The sequence below is a fragment of the Grammomys surdaster genome, unplaced genomic scaffold (genome assembly GCF_004785775.1).
Source record: "Grammomys surdaster isolate TR1022 unplaced genomic scaffold, NIH_TR_1.0 374, whole genome shotgun sequence".
Taxonomy (NCBI): domain Eukaryota; kingdom Metazoa; phylum Chordata; class Mammalia; order Rodentia; family Muridae; genus Grammomys; species Grammomys surdaster.
Genome location: NW_021604793.1, coordinates 209,750 through 222,044, shown reverse-complemented (window position 1 = coordinate 222,044; position 12,295 = coordinate 209,750). Strand labels below are relative to the sequence as shown.

The window sequence follows — 12,295 nt, the reverse complement described above, 5'->3', positions numbered from 1 at the left end:
GAAGGCCACCTGCAAGGGTGAGGCTGGTGTGTTACAGCCTGTTTTCTATCTCTGTTGCCTGAAAGCTTCATTGAGTGTGCTTTGGCAGTGGAAGCGTTGAAAGCCCCTGCTGGCACATGCCAGGGGCAGGAGAGCAAGCAACTGATCCATGGGCTTTTCTGGCCTTACCTTCCTTCCAGCTCCCTGGGTCTCCTGAGCATCTCTGGTTGGCTCTGGTTCCCTCAGAGTGACTCAGGCCATGGGGCAATTGGGTTTAGGTGTCCCAGTGGGGCAAGAGCACCCACCAGACCAAGGAGAGCAAGAGATTTTCCCACACTGTTCCCCAGTTTAAGGCTGACAGTGACAGAGGCCTTAGCATCTGTAATCCCTAGCTGAATGGGAAGGCTTCGCCTCCTGAATTCAGAAAGCTCCGAGCGAACACACCCTCCCACTCCTGTTCCATGCCTGACAGCACCCGGCTTACTCCTCAGAGCCGGGCTTGGGCAGTTGGCCAAAGGAAGCAGGGTCACCAAGGGCAGAAGCAAAAGCAAGAGCTGTGTATGCACAGGGCTGCAGTGGGAGTGTGGGACTGGCTTTCAGTTGTCACCTCCTGGTGGACACTTGTCTTTGCTTGTGCCCCGTGTAGCAAGGAAACATTTCTTCTTTGCCCCTCTTCCCACAGACGCTAAAACCAATCTCAACTTGGAAGTTCTTGTTTGTGTCTACCTGCAGTTTCTTATCTCCAGGATGAGGATTCTGTGAAGCATGGACAATTCTAATTTAATAAACTCACAGGATGTGGATGGAGACCAGAACATTCTTTGATCTGGGTTTATCATAAGATTTGTGACTATATCAATTTGGAATTAGCTAAATGGAGGGCACAAGACTGTCCATTGAGGACCGTGTTGTGATTTATTGAGGGCCTGTTAGGACAAGGTCATATAAGTGGAGTCAGAGATCATAGGGACAGAAGGGAGCTGAGCTGGAGCATGTCACATTCCCCAAGACTCTGCTGCTGTTCTGGCGGGTCATCAACTGGGCATAGCTGAGAATTCTGCATGGGGTAGACACCCATATAAAACAGTGTCTACTCAAAAGTTAAGGTCATGAGCTTTGAGGTTATGCCTATAGCACTGGCTTCCTAAACTCATTATTTTTGAGCTGTTGTATCTCAGGTGAATACCACAACCTTTCTGAGCCTCAACATCTCTTTGCTAGAACGGCTAAGAATAAAACTGTCCCAAGAAAAGCCGTCATTGCCCAGCATATGTATGGCAAGCATTCTAAGAGAGTCGCTTCTACCCAGAATTCACTAGGCTTCCCTCTCCTGCCTTTTGTCTGAAGGGACTGACATGTGCTTCAGATAACCATCAGGGAGAACTTCAGTTATGGATTTGTTGTTTGGATGGCCTCAGGCACAAAATAAGGGTGCCTGTGTCATTTCTCTGAAGATACTCACCTCTAGTCCTGGAGTCTTGTTTTGTTCAGTACTTGACATGACCATCAACCATGTCATTTCTCCCAGGTTTGGAGTATTACAGTCTCAGATACAAGACTCAGAGATGTGGCATGAGCCCCTCAGGCTTCATCTGGCAAATCATTGTCAGTGCCTTAGCACTCATGGAGGACAGAGATAAGATGTGGGGATGTGTGCAGAGAGAAGCGCAGAACGGTGGCTCTCAGAACACCCCCTCAGGTGGCCCTTGACAACTAGAGTTGTTGCCTTCCTGACAAGACAAGCCTACTCCCCCGACTAGGGTGGACACACAAAGGCCTGATTGTCAGTGTCCCACAGTCCCCTTGCCCTTTGAATCACAGAGATTGGCTCAAAACTTGTGCCCAGCAGACACTGGGGGCAGAGAGGCAGCACCTCCCTGCTCTGTAATGCTTACCTGCTCCAGCTTTTTCTGCATATGTCATGGGTCTAGGCTCTCGTCTCCCCAGCCCTCGAGTAGGTTTACAGTGGCCAGCTGGACAGTGACAGCAGGATAGAGGTGGAAAGGAGACCTGGGAGGACTGTTGGTTGAGCTCCTGGACTGTCTGGCCTTTCCTGTAGCTCCATCCCTAGGGCCTGACCTGTGCTGACCTCCACCCTGAGGTCTCTGTGTATCAAAGCAGTTTTGGGGGTACACGGGTGTAGTTCAGGCTAGTGGGGTTATCCACCTGCTGGTGGCTGATCTTTCTCACATGTGGGTCATCTCCTCAGTGATGGATGGAGGAGGGAACACAGACATATTGGATTTCCTAGTTACTGGGTAGGATGAGAGTGGATGCCTGTTGGTCTCCTATGGTACTAGGCACCTTGGATAAACTGTCTTATCAACTATGCACAAGAACAGGTCTTGTTTTATATATAAGATGAGTTGGCAGGTCTCAGAGAGGTCAGGGAACCCACCTCAGACTGCATAGTTAGTTAGCTCGAGACTAGTTAGTTAGTTAGCCTAGACTCTGTATAGGCCAATTGCGCTCAGTTAGGAAGAACCCAAGTTCTAGGAGTAAAACTATGATTTTGCATCTCACACACAGCCCTGAATGACCATCAGTCTGCCAAAGCAGTTCTCAGCATCAAGAATGTTAGGAACCTCTTTCCAGAATTCTGGGGCCAAATCAGAAAAACCAGACATACTCTGTTCTGGGGAAGCCCTGCAAGCCCCAGGGTGGCTACGGGTCACATGGTGGAATCCCATCTAGGAGAGCCTTTGGGTCTTGATTAGAAAGGTTACCAGGCTGGAACTGTAAGAGAAGAGCCTTGTTTCGTAGGTGAACAAAGGGCCAAGAACCTACGGAGGATATGAATGACGGATACAGGCGTAAGAGTTGATTCTGACAGCTTACCAAGCATCCATCCGTGATTACAATCTCTCTTGTTTTAAGAGGAAAGGTAAATATTTGCATTCTTTCCAATTTATGAGTCCCTGGGCTGAGCTCAGGGAGCAGCTCACACAGGTCAGGGTGTGTAGCCCGGCAATGGCAGGCTGTGCCCTGGAACCCAGGTTCTTAGGTTTCAGGGTCTGTGGTGTGAAAGTAGGGGTGATCTGACTATGTGTCTGTAGCAGGAGCTCCATGAGGCTAGGAAGGAAGGAGGAAGGGCAGTGGGGCCTTGCAGGGCTGAGTCAGGTGGGCCAAGATACAGGAGGCCCTGGGGCACTGGCTCAGGGATTGATGAGACCGTAAGCCGTGCCCTCCCAGTGACTTTTCTAGGTGTGCTTAGTGACATGCTCAGCAGGTGCAAGAGAGATGGGCCGTTGCCAAAGGCCCAGCCCAGAGATACTTCGCATTTTTCCCTTTATGCCCCTGCAACCAAGCCCTGCTTCTCCAGCCCATATAAGCTACCAGGGCCGAGGGTTCTGGCATTCAAGACCTAGCCCTTGCTTCGCTTCTGATCTACGCTCGTTGCAGCTGCCTCCTCTCTCAGCCATGATCGCCAGACAGACAAGCATCCGTGGAGCCTCCCGGGGCTTTAGCAGTGGCTCAGCTGTTACTGGTGGAGTCAAGAGGGTGGCCTTCAGCTCAGCCTCCATGGCTGGGGGTGCAGGGCGCTGCTCCGCTGGGGGCTTCGGCAGCAGGAGTCTTTACAACCTCGGGGGTCACAAGAGTATCTCCATGAGCGTGGCTGGGTCCTGCCAAGGTGGTGGCTACGGAGGTGCCGGAGGCTTCGGTGTTGGAGGATATGGTGCTGGGTTTGGTGCCGGTGGTTTTGGCGGTGGCTTTGGAGGCTCCTTCAACGGTCGAGGAGGTCCTGGCTTCCCAGTCTGTCCTGCTGGAGGTATTCAGGAAGTCACCATCAACCAGAGCCTGCTGACACCTCTTCAGGTGGAGATTGACCCAGAGATCCAGAAAATCCGCACGGCAGAGCGTGAACAGATCAAGACCCTCAACAACAAATTTGCTTCCTTCATCGACAAGGCGAGTGAGCCTGACCTTTGCAGAGGGTGGTGGAGTGAGAGTTTCTAAGCCCTGGGCCCTGGGTCTTAGCCAGGAGGTCATCTCATACCTACTTCTAACTCTGGGTGAAACCCCTTGTCTCTGAGACTGCTTGAAGAGCCGAGGAGATGCTCTGCTTTTTCTAGCCCAGCTTCCCTTTCTTTTTTTTTTTTTTTTTCTTTTTAGCAAGACCTGGAGATCTTTTCTGTATAGCTCAATTGTAGCCATGCATCATGGAGTTTGGCTACTCAGAGGTCTATGGCTAGGGCCCAATGTGGTGCTCTAGCCCAGGCTGTTCTGGGTTGCTGGGCATCAAGGTTTTGGTTCCTTTAGGTGTTTGACGCAAGAGTGAACCCCTTGGAGGAGGATGAGTGGGTATACTGGCTTGAACTAGCCTGTAGTAGTTCATGCAGGCTTTACTGTGACCCTGGGAGCACAGACTTGAGCACCAGACTAAGAGTTCTCTGTGCTTGCTGGCTGCATCTCCTTTCATCTCAGCTTTCGAGTTCAGAAGGTGGGAGTCTTGTTGATTGAATATAACACGGAGATGCATTGCCAGGCCACTCCTTTGGCTGACTTGGCTAGGTGCGTTAGAGAGTAAAGGCTCTAGGAAGTCCTCGTCAGGATCGATTCCAGCTGAGTCTTAGAACATGTCTGGGCTATTTGTAGTTAGACTTAATCGTATACAGATTCAGGAGACAAGGCTTTCCTATGTAGCTCATATTGGCTTCAAACTTATCATCCTCCTGCCTCAGTCTCCTGAGTGCTGGACCACACATGGGCATCACCATACTTAGCGTGTTTTGAAAGTCTTTAGGGAATGTGTCTGTTCTTCACTGCGGGTCTGTATCCCTTGAGTGCAAGAGCCTGCCACCTGTGCTCGTACCTTGTGGTCTTATTTGGTTTGGCTATTTCACAGATGCTCTGTTCTCTGGCCCTGCATCTGGGCCTTTGGTCTGCTGTGGTTAAGCTGCTGCTGCTGTACCATCAACCTGTGTTCTCCATAGACCACTATGGGCCCAGGAACATGCTTATCATGATGGTACCCTGGGCTTGGTGGCCCAAGCTATGTGGCTCTTAGGTGGTCTGGCTGCGTGGCCCACCTAGGCTGGTGCTGGCCTCAGACACCCTCCTGATGAAGCATCTGGGTCTTACTAGGGGCCTGTGTCTTTTTTTCAACACAGGTGCGGTTTTTGGAGCAACAGAACAAGGTCCTGGAGACCAAATGGAATCTCCTCCAGCAACAGACAACCACCACATCCCCCAGGAGCCTGGATCCTTTCTTTGAGACTTACATCAACGCCTTGAGGAAGAACCTGGACAGTTTGAGCAATGACAAAGGTCGTCTACAGTCAGAGCTGAAGATCATGCAGGACAGTGTGGAGGACTTCAAGACCAAGTACGTGGAGAGAGGGATGGCTGGCCCACACTCAGGCGCCTCTCCAGTAGCTTGGGACCTCAGGCTCTGAGGAATCCAAAGTTGGGGTTGAAAACTCCTCTAAGCTGGCTTCCATATTCAAATGTCCACATTTTTATAGGTGGAGGGAGGCCCAGTGACCACTAGTTGCCTTCATTGGTGATAGTTTTAGGTTCCTGGGTTTGCTGTGTATAAAGAGGTTCAGAAATATAATGGACCGATAGCAGCATTAGCCTGGTCATAGATTGGAATAGAGACTGGTAGACAATTTGGAAAAAGCCAACTGAATATTGATTAGTATGGCTTTCATAATCTTTAATAGGGGTAGTTTGTGAGAGTTGAGTGGAATGAGAAGTAGGTAGGACACACAGGAGACACACAGGGACACACATGAGACACATAGGGGACACACAGGGGACACATAGAGGACACTTAGGGACACACAGGGACACACAGGGGACACATATGAGACATATAGGAACACACAGGGATACACAGGAACTCACACTATGCAGTAGCTTTTTGTTTGCCCTCTGTAGGATGGGGCAGAGAAAGTGACCACATTCACACACCAAGAAAAGGGAACTGACCCAGAATTTAAAATCAGGACATTTAATCCACTACAGCCTGAAAGACAAGTCTTTCCAATGATCTAACCTGATCACCGCAATAAGGTTTCTCCTTTACATCTTGTCCCCTCAAAACAGCCTTTATTCTTTTATGTCTCTGAATAAACAGGGCCAAGGCTGTTAGCCTCATGGGTAGTGTGTTAGATGAACATCTATGGACACTTGAGTGTTGCTCATGATCTGTGCATTTCCAAACTCTCAGAGTCTGAGAGGAAGTAGCAGACCTGGGAGAAATATCTCATGGTGGTTTCTTGTCTTCCTGTCCCCACCCCCAGGTACGAAGATGAGATCAACAAGCGTACAGCTGCAGAGAATGACTTTGTGGTCCTCAAGAAAGTAAGACAGGAAGGATGGCAGGAAGAGCTTATAGCATCCCTCTCTCCCTGCTGAAGTGGCCCTTGGCTTAAGTCATGTGTCTGGTTTATCTCTCTTCCCGTCTTTCTCTTCCTTGGCTTTTTTTTTTGGAATGGCAGTATCAAAAGAAGTGTGGGTGAGATCTAAAAAGAAGTAACTGTGTGAGAACCCATATGGATTGTGCTCTGTCCGTGTATCCTGATGGCTTTAGAGGCAGAACACAGCAAGTGTGCATAGTGACCTTGCACAGCCTTTTGAAATGTGGAAGGGAGCCTAGAGGTGTTGATTGACATTTCTGCCCTCACTGTAATTCCCACCTCCCTGTTTTCTTCTCCTGTGTCCTTTCATCCTCCTCCCTTTTCTCCTCCTCTACCTCCGTAGGATGTGGATGCTGCCTACATGATCAAGGTGGAGTTGGAGGCCAAGATGGAAAGCCTTAAGGATGAGATCAACTTCACAAGAGTCCTCTATGAAGCGGTGAGGCCCCTGTTCTCTGTGTAGAGGGAGACAACCCTTGTTAGGCTGTGGGTTGGAAGTCATGGTTCTTAATAGATTCCAGCAATTTATGTCAAGGCAGTGGGTTCTTGGCGAGGTCTTGGTAAGGTCATGGGGAGAAAGAGCTAGAGTATAGAGAGACATTCAATGGAGAGTTTCTCAGAACCAGATGTCCTAGAAGAGAGGCTTAGATCTGGAGGCTGCATGGGGGAGAACTCATGTTGTCCTAAATGTTTCCATTCTGTTGCTTTCCGCCCAACACGTAGAGTACCTGACTCATTACACACAGAACGTTTATGGTCTTGGGGATCATTAGAGACTAGAACCATTGCTTTTCTGGTGACAGCGATGTCACAGCAATGTCACCAACCTTTCATCTCTCTCCTTCCCCTCTCCATAAGCACTGGGAGTATCACCTCTACCTCCATCAGACTCATTTCTTAGTCACTTCCACCATTCTGAGGCTGGTATCAGAGGTCAGGGGAAAATGACTCTACCAGGGTCTGATGTGAGGACATGGGCCTTGTAGGAGCTGTCTCAGATGCAGACACATGTCTCAGACACATCTGTGGTGCTATCCATGGACAATAACCGGAACCTGGACCTGGACGGCATCATTGCGGAAGTCCGAGCCCAGTATGAGGAGATTGCTCGGAAGAGCAAGGCTGAGGTTGAGTCCTGGTACCAGATCAAGGTAGGTGTGTGAGATGAGTCCATCCTCCAGGTGCCACCAACCCTCACTTCACCGGGGACTTCATGCATCTGGTGCTTCCCTTTCATCTCTGTTTACCCTCACTGGCTCTGCCATACAATCTTGGAGCCCTGTTTCCTTGGGTATCAGGTCCAGCAGCTCCAGATGTCAGCTGACCAACATGGAGATAGCCTGAAGACCACCAAGAATGAGATCTCAGAACTCAATAGGATGATCCAGAGGCTGCGGGCAGAGATTGAGAACATCAAGAAGCAGGTGGGTGTGGGTGCCTTTATGGAGGATAAGCAGATGAAGCACCGGAAGACTCTAGGCTTGTCTGTTAGGGCCTTCGTACATCATGATACCAATCACAGAGGGTGGCTTGTTTAATGTGGTTGTGCTAACCCAAACACAGGACTCCTGGCTAGTCTTCCCTGGTTATTTGCATATCTTTATAGTTGATCTGGTGAGGTTATGGGTGGGCTTGGTAGTCTTGCAGAACATGGATATGTTCTGTCTGGAAAGAATGGGACTTCCATGCAAATCCCCAGACAGGATTTCTCTGTGTAGCCTTGGCTGTCCTGGAATTCACTGTAGACCAGACTGGCCTCTCCCAGAGATCCACCTGCCTCTACTTCCTGAGTGCTGGGATTAAAGGCATGCACCACCATTAAAGGCAGGCTAGGAATGGGACTCTTGAGTCAAAACAGATGAGAAGAAGAGCAGACAGAATTCTAACATCTTAACCAAAGGAAGCTGGCCCAGGTATGATGTTCTCTAAAGTAGGGCACTGATTACCATTACCTGTTAATGTCCCTGTCCACAGTGCCAGACTCTGCAGGCATCTGTGGCTGATGCAGAGCAGCGTGGAGAGCTGGCCCTCAAAGATGCCTACAGCAAACGCACAGAACTGGAGGCTGCACTGCAGAAGGCCAAGGAGGACCTGGCCCGGCTCCTGCGGGACTACCAGGCTCTCATGAATGTCAAGCTGGCCCTGGATGTGGAGATTGCCACCTACCGAAAACTGCTGGAGGGCGAGGAGTGCAGGTGAGGGAGGTTTGGGTATTAGGATCAGGACTCTGATAGACTTCTGACTTCAGGCTTCAGTGCTGTGCTGGTACACTCTGACCAGGACCAGTAAGTTGACAGTCAGCTGCTATGGTGTGGCTGCTCAAGGCTGAGATAGAATCACATAATATCTGCGTGTTGAAGGAGGTAGGGTTCTGTACTACATGGCTCATGGCTCCCCTTTGCCTACAGGATGTCCGGAGAATGCAAGAGTGCTGTGAGCATCTGTAAGTACCTTCCCCATCTGCCATCCATCCCTCCTGGTCTGGGTTGGAGACTGCTGGCATTGAGAATGACTGTGGACTTTGTGTCTCCTTCCAGCGGTAGTCGGTGGCAGTGCCAGCATTGGTGGCAGTGCTGGCATCGGCATCGGCGGTGGTGCTGGCATCGGCATCGGCGGTGGTGCTGGCATTGGTGGCAGTGCTGGCATCGGCATCGGCGGCAGTGCTGGCATCGGCCTTGGCCTGGGTAGCAGTTTTGGCTCGGGTTCCGGTTCTGGAAGTGGCTTCGGATTTAGTGGTGGTGTTTATGGCAGTTCTGGTAGCAAGATCACCTCTTCCGCCACCATCACTAAGAGGTCCCCACGATAGGCAAGATGGAATCCCCATGGCCCTGAGCCCGGCAGAGTCAGCCATTCCTGATATTTCCTGTGCGACCTTCACTTCACCTCCAGTTTTCCTTCCTGGTGCTCATCTTGTTAGACTCCCCCACTCTGCCTTGGTCCCTCAGTTCCAGGATGATCTTGGCCGTGGTGTGACTTCTGGTCTATTGGAGTGTGGTAGCGTCTTCTCAGCTTGGGCCAAGTGACCCCCCTGCGTGGGAGGAGTGTCTGATTTCACCCCAAATGGACAGAGGGGATGAAGAGCGGGAACTCCTTCTGCAGACGTACAGGGTCACTCTCGGGCCCGCTAGTCACACCGGCTTCCACCAGATCCTGGATCTCCATCTGCTACAACGATGCTCATTCTCTGTCATCTGGCAGCACCGGGCTCTGCCAGGTTAAGACAAAGACTGCTTGGTGTCCCGTGCAACCCTGCTCCTTTCTCTACTCATCCCCAATAAAATGCTTTTGTCATTCATTCTGAGTACTTGGCTTTGTTTCCTGGGAAGGAGGCTCTGGAAGCCCATCTACTCAGATAATTTAGGTAAAGTTCTGGGGAATCTGTCTGTACAGATCAAAGTCATCTGCTGTTTCCTCGGGTTCCTGTTTCCAAGGTGCAGAAAGTATGGCTGCCAGAGAGGCAGGATAGAGACCCAAAGGCTGCCCAGAGGTCAGGGGAACAGATTCATGAAAACCCCAACTGTATAAAGGATGCTTGTTGTAGGACAGCCTGGGGTAGGATGTCTCGATGCTGATCCTAGGATCTGCCTGGAGGAAGAGGCTGAGTCTGGACATATACAGGGCATCTGATAGTCCAGTGCCTTAATGTATATAGACCATGAAACTTATAGAATCATGTGGCCTCGGTGTCTTGCAAGTACTCTTTAGTTCATCCTTGCTGGTGCTTGGGATCTAACCCAAGGCCCTGCACATGTGTGCTCTTTGAGCTATATACCCCATCAGAGGCTTTCCTATTCTGTGCAGTTCCATGTTTTGGGCTAAATCCTGATGGGCCTGACAGGCTTTCAGTAACCTATCCTGAGAACCAACAAGGTCATGAGTGCTGGATGGAGGAGAGCAGGCACCCTCTTTCAGGGCTGGGAGGCTTCGCTCACTTCTCCACCTCCTTGAGCTAACCAGACTTCAGCTTGCCGCTGTCCCTGAGAGGAGGAGGAAGGGTGGAGGACAGGGAAGTTGAAAGTCTCTTGATTTGAGGTGTCCCTGGAGATTCTGCTTGGGACAGTGCTGCAGGGGAGAGGACAGTTTGAAGACAGGGTTTGGCATAGCTGTTGAGAACTCTCTGTTTCAGTCCTGGATCTGGAACACTGTTACCTTGTTCCTTCCCCAAACAGATGGGCGACATAGCTCCCATCTGCAGCCTGACTTAACCCTCTCTCTGCGGGTGAAGACTTTTTCCCTTGAATGGTGGCTTGATGGTGCCAGTGGGGGGAAGTGGAAAGATTTTGCCCAAGCTAGGACTTACCCATGGGGCTCTCAGGCAGACCTTGAGGCCTTATGGGGTTTCTCTTCTTCTGGGACAGAACAGAGAGCTTTAATCTGGGGCTATGTTCTTGGGAGAGGTTCATGGCCCAGAGAGATCTGTCTTTCTCGGGCCCAGCCTTGATCTCTCTATTGTCTGACCTGGGCTTGTTGCCCTGTGTGTCATGCGTGAGCAGGAAGCAGTTGTAGCCTGTGAGCCTGTCAAATGGATTGCATTTCTTCTCCCATTGTACCCTGCCCCTGGGAAATGGCCCATTCAGCTTTTTTTTTTTTTTTTTTGAGTTTCTGGGGTGGGGAAGAGGAATTAAGGGTTGAGAGAGAGGGCAAATCTCCTGACTCTCCAAAGGCTGCCTTATTCCCTTCTTCTCATGTTTCTGTTTAAGAGGAGTGTGGGAGTAACCATTCCACAGGGGCACTAGGGTCTTTCTGGCCTCTGCAGGGGCAGTTAATGATCTAGTTTACCAAGACAGCTATAGATAAGATGCATGCAAGCGTGTCTTAGAGTCAATGTACATGAAGAGGCAAGTGGCTGTATTTTGTTTATATAAGATTCCTGTACTTAGTAAAAGAGGAAAGCCAAGCTGGAGTAGTGTGGTACACACTGTAATCTCTGTGCTGAGGAAGCTGAGGCAGAGGTGTTGCTCAAAGTTCCAGGCCTGTCTGGGCTTCATAGAAAGACCTGGTGGCAAAAGCCAACAAACAGACAAACCCAGTACCCAAACAAACAAGCAACAAAAAACCAGGAAAAAAAAAGGAAGGAAGAAGAGAAGCATTCATTTGTCCTTTTCTGGTAGCCTGCCCAGGGAAAGGAGATGCTGAGGGGGAGACGCCCCCTCGACCTGATCGGAGCCTTTGGCACACTAAGGTTGGGAGTGAACTCTATTTACAAAGGGGAGCATGTGAGGACAGGAGTGTGGCCAAGAAGCCTTGGTGGGGGCTGGAAGCCGGGGACCCAGGCTCACTGCTGCCTGACTCAAAGAAAAGTCAGATAAAGATAGGTACACTAGGCAGAAGATCTCCAAAAAAGTTTTTTCCAAGTCAGGGTTTCTCTGTGTGTCCTGACTGTCCTGGAACTTGCTCTGTCACCTGGGCTGACCTTGAACTCAAAGTTCTGCCTGCCTCTGCCTCTTGATTACTGGGATTAAAGGTGCATGCTCGACTGTCACCTGACAAGTTACTCATCAGTCACCCGTCTATCTAGGCATGTACTCACCCATCCATGGTTTCAACACAGGCCCACATTATGAATCCTTTCAGCCCAGAAGCCCTGCCTGGATTCATCCTGATATTCATGACTGCGCATTTGCCTTTTGGTGGAGATGGTCATGTCTATTTCTCAGTGACTTGGTAGCCAAATAGACAGATGAATGTTATTGAGAGCTACAATCCAAAGCAATGACTTTCAGGGAGGTGAGATGATTTCCAGTCTTCAGAGAGGACTTGGCAATGTCAGAAAGCTTCACACAGGAGATGGTATTTAAGGACCTCAGTGTCGGGGGTGGGGTGAGAGCTCTCCCATCAGGAGGACTCTGCTCTCCCAGAGGAAGCCTCTTCTTCAGGAAGTCTGTTGCAATGGGCTGCACTGTGCTGAACACCAGTGCAGGGTCTCCCTCAGGCCTCTTTGGATAGATTTT

At 50.3% G+C, this 12,295-nt stretch overlaps 1 protein-coding gene across 2 annotated transcripts; it reads left to right on the top strand.

Annotated features, from left to right (window-relative positions):
- Positions 1–3,360: 3,360 nt before the first annotated feature.
- Positions 3,361–9,639, top strand: LOC114632576 (keratin, type II cytoskeletal 4). Of its 2 annotated transcripts, none has more exons than XM_028781116.1 (10): positions 3,361–3,888; positions 5,091–5,305; positions 6,228–6,288; positions 6,688–6,783; positions 7,331–7,495; positions 7,643–7,768; positions 8,319–8,539; positions 8,753–8,787; positions 8,882–8,915; positions 9,015–9,639. In XM_028781116.1, exons 1-10 carry the CDS (start codon positions 3,400–3,402, stop codon positions 9,148–9,150), a joined length of 1,578 nt encoding a protein of 525 aa, XP_028636949.1. In that variant the 5' UTR covers positions 3,361–3,399; the 3' UTR covers positions 9,151–9,639. The 2 variants fall into 2 exon arrangements, with proteins under 2 accessions (XP_028636949.1, XP_028636948.1); XM_028781115.1 differs by having other exon boundaries at positions 3,400–3,888; positions 8,882–8,954; positions 9,033–9,639.
- Positions 9,640–12,295: the final 2,656 nt, after the last annotated feature.